Raw genomic sequence first — 10,506 nt, 5'->3', positions numbered from 1 at the left:
AGGAGGAGGAAGAGAAGAAGAAGAAGAAGAAGAAGAAGAAGAAGAAGAAGAAGAAGAAGAAGAAGAAGAAGAAGAAGAAGAAGAAGAAGAAGAAGAAGAAGAAGAAGAAGAAGAAGAAGAAGAAGAAGAAGAAGAAAGAAAGTTCCAAGGCTAGCCTGGGCTACATGAGACTGTGTCTTATAAATAGGGGAGGGATTGGAGGCTAGAAAGATTGACTCAGTAATTAAGAGCACTTGCTATTCTCCCAGAGGACACATGTTCGGTTCCCAGCACTCATAGGTACATACTCACCATAACTCCAGCTCCAGATCGGGTGTCTTTCTGGCCTCCATGAACACCCACACACATGGCACCCTCCCACAGATCCATAAATAATAACTTTTAAAAAATCAAGTCTTAGCCGGGTGGTGGTGGCGCACACCTTTAATCCCAGCACTTTGGAGGTAGAGGCAGACAGATTTCTGAGTTTGAAGCCAGCCTGATCTACAGAGTGAGTTTCAGGACAGCCAGGGTTATACAGGGAAACCCTGTTTTGAGCCTCCTCTCTCCAAAAAAGAATCTTTTTTTTCCATTCTGGATTTCTTTTAAAACAAACAAGTTTTCCCAAATAGGTAAATATAAACCTCTTTGGGCCAGGTTATGGGCAGGTGTGGTTCGGAGAAGACAGGGTTAACTTGGTGATCTAACAGTACCCAGTGACACACCAGCACAAGGTCCCTCAAGTTTGTGTAAACTCACAAACAGGTGTGTCAGCCCCGTCTCAGGCAGGGTCACTGGTAATGAATGACAGAACCATGGACTTTCTTCTTCAGTGGTGTGATGGGTTAGACCCCGTCTGTGTGTATGAAAGTTTTTACCATTGAGCCACACCCCAGCCCAGAGTTCTGTTTAGACTGTGGCCCAAGTTGGTCTGGAACTTGCTATGTAAACCGGGCTAGCCTCAAACCCAGCCTCTTTTTATTTTTATTTTTTTAAGTTTTTGAGATGCAGTCTCACTGTGTAATCTTGATTGGCCTGGAACTTTCTATAGAGACCAGACTGGCCTTGAACTCACAGAGATCCACCAGCTTCTGCCTCCTGAGTGCTGGGGTTAAAGGCCGGCATCACCACCATCTTGACCCAGCCTTCTGAAGTAACAGTTGGTGGCTTTTTATGCTGACCGCCTAGAGAGGCGTGACTCCAGGGAGTTTGTAGTCTCAGCTCAGGTAAGAGCCCACAACTCCCTTTGGCATGGCTTCAAGCTCAAGACTAAGCCACCAACAAATAAACCCCAAGTAACCTCAATATGGGCTAAGAAGATTAGTGAGCTCCTGCCAGGCAGGCTCCCAGCCCTCCTCACCCACCTGCACCGGCTAGGCCAGCAGGTTTGCAGCTTAGCTGGAACAATGAGGTCCTCTAACCCACAGGGTGGCGAGTTCTTGCTCTGTCAGAGGCAGAGCTGAACCCGTGGAAGAGACTGTGGGAGAGACGCTTGCCCACTTCTCAGTGGACGTGGATTGGCTGAGGAGGGGACAGCGTGATGGAAGGAACGCACAGCCAATCAGGAAATAAAAACCTGCGTCCACACAAACCCTACACAGGAGTGTTTGAAAGCACAGGCTGCTCCCCAACAATCACCCAGTCGTTTAGATGGTGACCGCATTAACCTCGGCAGAGTGGAATCCACTAGCACCCAGAGACTTTTGTGACTCTCAAATGTCTGTGCCCTGGCTTGTGAGGCCATGTTAGCTGTGCCCCCCTTCCGTGGAAGGCCTCCACAGGCTGGACGTGCCCTGGGGAGCCAAGTCACAAAAACTGAGTCCCATTCCATTTCTGGCTTCCCCAAGGCCACTCTTGCTTTTAATACTTTTATAAACTGTATCTCATATATTCCAGGCCTCAGACTGTGTCCCTGAGATGACCTTGAACTCCTGATCCTGCTAAGTGCTGGTGTTGAAGGTCACACGCCACAGCAGTTTTTGTCCTGGGATGAAACTCAGGGCTTCCTGTATGCAAAGCAGCTAACTAAGCTATGTTCTTCGGGTTTAAAATATATCAGTATGCAAAGAAGCAGGCTGGGGAGGCACCTGACGTGAGGCCAGTCACCTAACATTCTGGAAGGAGTGCAGGACAGAGGAGTGAACCAGCATTCAGGGCAGGGGGAGGAGAGGAGGGGCATGAAGGGACATTCTGGGGAGACAGGACCGTTCACATTCTTAGTTGTGGTAGTTGTCAAACACTGTGTACATTTGTCAAAACGTAAAAAACAACCCTGTGTTCTAGGAAGGGTTACTTGTGTACTGTTTGTAAAGAAGACCACTCCCTGAGAGTGGGGATAGAGCAGCTGGGCAGTGGCGACCCACACCTTTAATCTCAGCACTTGGTGGCCAGAGACAGGCGAATCCCTGAGTTCAAGGCCAGCCTGGCCGCTATAGACCAGTTCCAGAATAGCCAGTACTACACAGAGAAACCCAGTAGCCAGTGAGAGACACTTGCCCTGGGGCAGGAGTCAGCTGGAGGTGCACTGGAGAGCCTGGCCTCTGACAGTGTCCCTGAAGAGAGCTTGACCCCTGACAGTGTCCCTGAAGAGAGCCTGACCCCTGACAGTGTCCCCGTGGAGAGTCTGACCTCTGACAATGTCCCCGTGGAGAGCCTGGCCTCTGACAGTGTCCCCATGGAGAGTCTGACCTCTGACAGTGTCCCCGTGGAGAGTCTGACCCCTGACAGTGTCCCCGTGGAGAGTCTGACGCCTAACAGTGTCCTGTGGAGAGTCTGACCCCTGACAGGGTCCAGGTAAGAGGATTCTGAGAACACAGAACCCTGCTCTGAATAAGTTCCCTTCTTGTACACATCTCAAGCACCAAGCGTCTGCTGAGTGAACATGGACTGGCAGGGAGGCAGGCAAGGCCAAGCAAGAGTGCACACGTGCAAGAGTCCCACACAGACAGACCTGCTCCCTATGGAGCTGAGGTCTGAAATGGCCCTGGAGACTTCTAGCGCTCAGAGATAGCCAGCAGAAAACCTGGTCAGCTGAGATAATGTCCATGCTCCCCGGGAAGGTCAGTGAGGCTTGGGTAGTGGCCATAAATGACACTAATAGTTTAAGCCTCTTAAATTTTAGGCTAATATCAATGTCCCACTTTTGCAACAAGGTGACACGGGGAGCTTTGCTGGGTGTTATGTGTGTGAAACAATCAGACAGAAGCAACTGAAGTCATGTCAACACCTAGAGCCTTTATTTGAATATCTTTAAACTGTTTACATATGATACATTCCAAACTTTACAAGTTGTCCACAGATATTAAAATTATAGCCAATTTAATAACATAAGATTTTCCCTGATATGGAAAGCATGTTATATAAACATTTCTACAACAAAAAACATGCAAAACAAATCAAAAGTCAGATGTGTTGGTAGGAACAAAAAACCATCTTAACATCGCCACAGACAGTGCAGGCTGCAAATGGGTGGGAATTCACTGCCCAGACCCTGACATCTCAGGAGGGAAAGGCAGGCCACCCTCTCAGGCCCTGACTTGGCTGAAACGAGCTCTGTGTGCTCACGATCTTTTCTCCTTCCTGGGTTGGTACCATCATTGAACCCATGACCTTACTCATGCTAGGCAAGCGCTCTGACACTAGGCTCACCCAGAGAGGTCTCCGTTTTAAACTGAAGAATGGTGAGTGGAAGGCGAAAAGCTAGAGAAGCCGAACTTAAGTCTGGAGAAACTGCACGTGTGAAAGGTCAAAACAAACATCAGTTACAACATCCACGGCCCATTCAGACCATGTCAGGGAACGGCTAGAGGAAGGGAGAGCATGGAAGAATTTCACTTGGGCTTCCTGCTGCGTAACCTTTTAGCTCTTGAGCCTGGGAAGCAGAAGAGCGAAGTGAAGTCCATTCTTTGGAGGGGAGGCAGCTCCTCACATGATCCTGGAGACTGTGCTAGTTATGTGTCTTTTAGCTTCTGGTCTGGGCTTCGGACCCTCCTGGGATACTGTGCATGGATGCAGCTGAGTAGAGCAGAGCAGAACTTGTGGTTGAATCTCAAAGGCTGAGTGATCAGGCTGTTAGAAGGCTTAGAAAAGCCAATAACCTCTTCTGTTCATGCGGCCTCAGCCCACATGGAGATGGGAGTTCATCTCTGTTGCATCTGCTGTCACCGCATGTATGTGAGCTCTCTTCACGTCTGCCGTGTGCAGTGTGCCAGAGCTGTAACTGCGGCACCGAGCGGCTATAGTTCTAGAAAGGCACCTCTTTGATAATCCCTAAAAAGAATAGAGTCTGTGTGCACACCGCTGGGGAAGGGCAGACAAGCAGCAACACATCTAATCCAGGTGCCTCAGAACACTGGCTCTGGAATTTTGTTTGGTTTGAGATGGTCTCAAGTCAAGCTCATAACACAGTTGAAGCTAGCCTTGAATTCCTGGTCTTCCCACTTCAGCCTCCCAGGCTGGTAGGCAGACACTGAGCTGAGCTCTCCTATCTGCTGTGTCCACCTCACAGCAGGAGTTGTTGTCTGAGCCCTAGGAGGTCCTGTCCATTTCAAAAGCCCTTTAACTGAGTAAGCCAAAAGTCTTGACAAAAATAGATAAAAACCAACCATCTACAGTTGTGAAAAGCCAGCTGCTCTCCCCCTAGGTTCTCCTGTTAGCATCCCCAGCCTTCTAGGCTACGCAGAGAAGAGAATCCCAGCTTCAAATTCAACTGCTTTGCTCTTGGAGGTGAGGTCCAGTCCCAGAGGTGAACGGGACCTCAGTGCTGAGGCACCAAGGTGGGACGTGTCATCTGATGGCCCCAAGGGCTCCTTTGGCCTCTGCTCAACAAGTTCAACACCATCAGTGATGTGGAATGGCTCAGGCTACTGGCAAGTGAAGTAGGCAACCTCCAAAGGAGCTCGGCTCTGTCTAGAAAAGGGTCTCAGGCCAGGACACATCTGAGGGACACAGGGATAAAATCTGGCGGAAAATGATTTTCATCAGTCTCTGGAGCCAGAAACTAGAAAAATAAAACTGGGAAGAAAAGCTTAAATAAAGAACTTATTTCAAAATAGACTCAGCTGAACTTATTTTCTGTTGTCTTCCTGGAAAAGCCAGCTGGTAACAAAACTCCAAGTTCAAGTTTTTGGTAGAGGAGTGATTATAAATGCTGCCAGTCAATGCCGACCAGGGTTTGGTTGGCTTCCTGCGCGTGTCCAATTTCCTCCGTGATGCTGTGCTGCTGCCATAGCTTCTGGATCTTTCGAAACCGCTCTTGGCATAAATGTAGTGGATTTCCTCGTCTAGAAGGAGACACATGTCACCCACATGTATGGTTTGTCCGTCTCTCACGTCCCAACCCTCTGTGCTAGGAAAGGCACGGAACTACTTCAGATTCTGCCCTTTCACCCAGTGCACGAGGATGGCTGCAGATGTGGACACACATATACACACACACCACACTCTCTCTACAGGGCCGCTGAGAACACATACTGAACAGAAACGGTACCTCAGTATGTGGTATCTCACTACTGCCCAGCAATAATAACATTTTAAAAGTAGATAATATGAAGAAAAAAATTAGCCAGGTGTGGTGGCGCATGCCTTTAATTCCAGCCCTCAGGAGGCAGAGGCAGGTAGATCTTTGAATTTGAGGCCAGTATGCCTGCAGAGTGAGTTCCAGAATACCCAGGACTACATAGAGAAACCCTGTCTTGAAAAAAATTATTATCATCGTGTGTGCATGATGTGTATATGTGTGCTATGTAGGTCATCCAGCAGACCTCTACCACACTGAACCATTACCAGCCCTTTGTTTATCATTAAACATAAAATTTCTTTTCAGCATGTGTGGTATATGACTATGTACATATGCACATGTATTCAGGAGCACATAGTATGCTCTGCCTGTGGAGGCCTGAGGCTCTCGCAGGGATGTCTTCCTGTCTCCTTCCACCCCATCTCTTGGACAAGGTCTTTCCACTGAGCTCACCATTTTGGCTGTCTGCCTGTCTGCACTAGGGTCACAGAGTGCTAGGGAATCTGAATACAAGTTCCAGGATTTTGAGGCAAGCACGTTACCTACTGAGCCATCTCCTCAGGCATTTTAAAATACACTAATAAAGTGTGTGGGTGTGTTTGCACCTGTACACACACGTGTGGGTGTGCTTATACCTGTTCACACATGCACACAGAGGCCAGAAGTCACCCTCAGGCATCTTCCTCCTCTGTCACTTGCCAATTTAATTCTGAGATAGGGTCTATCAGTTTTTGCCTGGCACTCATGGACTGGGTGAGGCTAGCTGGCCAGGTAGCCCTAACAGCCCTCCCATCTCCTCCTCAGCACTGGGATCACGAGCAGGCAGCACCATGCCTAGCTGTTCACATGGGTGCACTTTGTCAATGGAGCCATCTCCCTATCTGCTCACAGCATTCTCAGGCTGGGAAATGAACATATAGCAGGCAGCAGCTGCCCTCCGTGGAAACGAGTTCACAGGGAACAAAGCCACCTCCAGCAGAACTGGTGTCTGCGAGTCAGCATGGCTGACTTCAGGGTCAGCCTCCTTAAGCCCCAGGCTGGGCACTTACCTGAGTCCCTGGTCCGTCTCCCCGTAGTCATCAAGGTAGGGAGGAGAATAAAAACATCCTTTGGTTTTGCCAGCTAAAAATAGCACCTGACATTCCCGTACTCTGTGGAGAAAGCATTCATCACTGTGCATTTACACAAGTAACCGAGGTGTTGATTAGGCTTCAAATAGAACAAGGGTTTACGTAAGAAAATAACCAAATGAAATACTTCTGATCATTTCATCACAATTACAGAAAAATACTCATTTGGAAAAATATGCATGAGCCAGGCAGTAGTGGCGCACGCCTTTAATCCCAGCACTCAGGAGGCAGAGACAGGAGGATCTCTATGAATTTGAGGCCAGCCTGGTCTACACAGTAAGTTCCAGGACGGGCTCCAAAGCTACAGAGAAACCCTGTCTTGAAAAACAAATAACAAAAAGGGGGGGGGGGATTCTGCACAACATTTCCTAAGTGTTCTTTTGTTTGAACACAACGCCTGACAACAGCCTGTGGCTGGGCATGGAAACTCTAACAGTACCTAGTGCAAGAGAAGGAAAAGCTGATGCTGTTTCTTAAATAAAGGTTTATTAATTTGTGTTTACATGTAAGTGTGTGAGCCCACACAGGGCAGAAGGAGGCATCAAATCCCTAGCACTGGAGTTCCAGGCAGTTGTGAGCCACCACATGGATGCTGAGACCCAAACCCAGGTCTTCTGCAAGAGCAGCCAGTGCTTTTGTGTCCCCAGCCCCTGGAGGTTTTTTTTTTTTTTTTTTGTGTTTCTTTGAGACAGGGATTTTCAGTAGCTATGGAGCCAGTCCTGGAACTCATGCTATAGACCAGGCTGGCCTCTGGCCTCGAACTCAGAGATCCGCCTGCCTCTGCCTCCCGAGTGCTGGGATTCAAGGTGTGTACCATCACCGCCCTGCTGGAGGGGTATTCTTAACTGGGTTTGGAGGGGACACTCGGGACAGGGCAGCTTCACATTTATGGTGGCCAAAGGGGAACAGAGCTGTCAGCTGGGAGCTGGGCTGGACATCTGGGATCCGGCACTAGTGGAAGAACCTGAAGAGTTGGCAGGAGCCATGCAGGAAGTGTGAGAACCTCTTACAGTGGCACAGTGGCTTCAGACCCTGCGGCGCTATTTCTTGTGCTCACCCTAGGGGCAGCAGTGCTCACCTTAGGAAGATGCCAGCCCCGGAGCCGCAGGAGTAGGTGTGTGCTGTGCAGGCTCCAACGTCCTCCCCCTCCAGCTCAGCCTGGCAGCAGTAGCTCTGGGAGCAGAGGAGAGTTCCACACACGAGGCACAGAGTTGGGGCTCTGCTTTTGTCGCCGCCTGATTTGGGGCACCTCCAAGACAAAGACACAAGAACACATCACTGCTCTGAAGGAGTGTGGCTACAGAACCCTGGAGCATCATTTTTAAGTGTTACGACACTGGAACACGCACAAAACCGTGTACCAGCGACACCCAGAGGAGCAAGAGCTGTGGAAAGCAAATGAGAGCACCATGTGGAAGGTGAGACTGTGCCACTGCACAGCCGCAAAGCAGTGTGGAGCAGTGAGAAGGATGTGGACCGTCACAGGCACATCTTAGTCAGTGTGCAGAGCATGTGGACACACAGCTACTCAAGTGAAGATGTGGGAAGTCACAACTGCTGCTTCCAAACAGAAGACTGCGTAGCTAGCATCTTAGCCACACAGGGAAGGGAGAGCAGCAATCTCAACCAAGAGCCTGCCTCCATCAGAGCAGCCCGTGAGCGAGTCTGTGGGGCATTTTCTTGATTGCTAATTGATGTGGTAGGGCACACGGCCCATGTGGGCACTGCTGTCTCTGGAGAGTTGAGACAGCCAGTAAGCAGCCTTCTTCCATGGTCTCTAGTTCCTCCTTTGAGCTCCTGCTCTGACGCCCTCAATGATGGGAGTGTGAACTGGGCCAGACAAACCCTTTCTCCTCTCCACTTTGGTGCGTGTTTTCGTCAGTATTTTATCAACAGAGTAAACTGGGGCAGAGGCTCGACATCACACTCAGAGCAATACAGTCTACAGGGCAAGAGGGGTGAGGCTCAGACAGGAGATGCCCAGGGCGTCAACTATCCTGGCGATGCTTTATTTCTTATGAAAATGTATCTTTTTTTAAAAAAAAGAACAAGATTTATTTATTTAATTTATGTATGAGTGTTCTATCTGCATGTATGCCTTTATACCAAAAGAGGGCATCAGATCCTACTAGAGATGGTTGTGAGCCACCTGGGTTGCTGGGAATTGAACTCAGGACTTCTGGAAGAGCAGCCAGTGCTCTTGACTGCTGAGCCATCTCTTCAGCCTGAAAGCATACTCATCATGCCGTCTGCACGCCAAGTGTTTAAAAATTTATAAAGAATCACAAAAGCTCTTATTAAAGTGCAATTATTATTCAGAAACCCTTCGTTCTTGCCACCTTCCACCTCTCGTTCCATGCCCTACTCTGAAACACGGCAAGAGACATTTACTAACCATGCTATGGAAAGGTTGACTTCTCTTCCCCAAACAAAACAAAGAGCCACCACCAACCCATCCGACTGTCTGTGTAAGTATGTGAGGGGCAAGGCATCAAGAGAAGAACTTACGAGAAATTGGACGCTTGGTTAATGAGGCTGCTGTAATCGTCTGGAAGGTCGATCAGTTTGTTAGAGCCTCTTGGGTAGCTAAGAAATTAGAAACATGAAGAGCTCAGTAAATTCATTGTCATGGTATAATTACGTGAGGTTAGTTCTTGGCTAAGTCGATCAAGGGAGGCTGAACTAAGCAACTGATGGCCGACCACGGTGAAAGCCAGAGAAGACAACTAAAGATGTCCTCGCCCACTCACTATCCAGCTGCTGGGAGGCCATTCGCCATCAGCAGGCCTGGAGGCTCAGGTGTGAACCCTTCCCTTGTAACCAGGGGCTTGGACGACTAGGGATTTAAACTGCAGGACTCTCACTCTATGAAAGTAGATCTGAGTAAACTTCAGGCTCGGCAGACAGAACATTCTGAACCAGAAAGGCCATTAACAGAGAACTAGTTAACCCTAAGATTATACTCTAGCTGGAGGTTTGCAAAGGACACACACTGCATTCTCTGCACTAGGTAATCCTAATGGGTATGCCACTCTTCTATGCAGCAAAGGCCTACCCAGGGAAACCGTCTGTAGTAGAGACGTTAGAAAGAGTAATAAGCCTGCCTAAAATGACTCTTATCCTTGAGAGTACTCAGTAACTCTATCCAACCCTGGTGAGATGGCTCAGCGACAGAGGTACTTGGTGCCAAGCCCTGGAATCCACAGGGTGGAAGGGGAGCAGCGATGCCTGCAAGCTGTCCTCTGACCTCTACACATAGGCTGTGGCACGCGTGCACCCACATTCACACACAAATAAAAATGTAAAGTAAAAAACAAAACAAAATCGCTGTCTTCTACACTATGCTGTATGTGTCTTGTCTGGATTCTGTCAATGCAGCCCCTGGGACTGGGGCTGGTGGAGTGACCCAGGGATGGCAATGTCCCAGACACGCTCAGCACTAGTGCTGAGGTCAACAGCAACACCTTATCTGCCTCCTTTCCAGGAAGCTTGGTGGCCGCAGGAGGAGGGCCTGGGAGGGCACTCACTCTTGGCATCTATCCGTGGGGCACAGTATGAGAGTGGAGAGTGCATCCACACAATTCGGAACTGATGGTGAAGGCGTGTGCTTATGAGGGTGAGCTGAAGGCACGACAAGACTACATCTACTTTCAGTCACATTGATTCTGGGACTCGAAGGAACTCAGAAGGAGTTGAGCTTCAAGCCCAGTCAGCACTCAGAGCCTCTTTCTCAGCGTGCGGCACCCCGAGCCTGTGGCTGCTCAGCACAGGAGTGCTATATGGTTATCTACTTGTCTACTCTGTGGACCTCCCCATGGGTGCTTGCTAGTTACACCACCATCAACTCTAGTTAAGGGAGCACACATGCCAAACGCACAT

The 10,506-nt window shown here is 49.1% G+C and overlaps 1 protein-coding gene across 1 annotated transcript in view; it reads right to left on the bottom strand.

Annotated features, from left to right (window-relative positions):
• Nucleotides 1-3,193: 3,193 nt before the first annotated feature.
• The window catches only part of Ubr2 (ubiquitin protein ligase E3 component n-recognin 2), an 80,652-nt gene continuing 73,339 nt past the window's right edge, over nucleotides 3,194-10,506 (bottom strand). Inside the window, 4 exon segments of the mRNA XM_038343591.1 lie at nucleotides 3,194-5,261; nucleotides 6,547-6,648; nucleotides 7,706-7,876; nucleotides 9,136-9,213. Coding sequence (XP_038199519.1) covers nucleotides 5,120-5,261; nucleotides 6,547-6,648; nucleotides 7,706-7,876; nucleotides 9,136-9,213 — 493 coding nt within the window. The 3' untranslated portion in view covers nucleotides 3,194-5,119.

Source organism: Arvicola amphibius, chromosome 9 (assembly GCF_903992535.2).
Source record: "Arvicola amphibius chromosome 9, mArvAmp1.2, whole genome shotgun sequence".
Classification (NCBI taxonomy): Eukaryota; Metazoa; Chordata; class Mammalia; order Rodentia; family Cricetidae; genus Arvicola; species Arvicola amphibius.
Note: the sequence above shows the minus strand (reverse complement) of the source record. Positions and strands in the feature narration are given on the sequence as shown.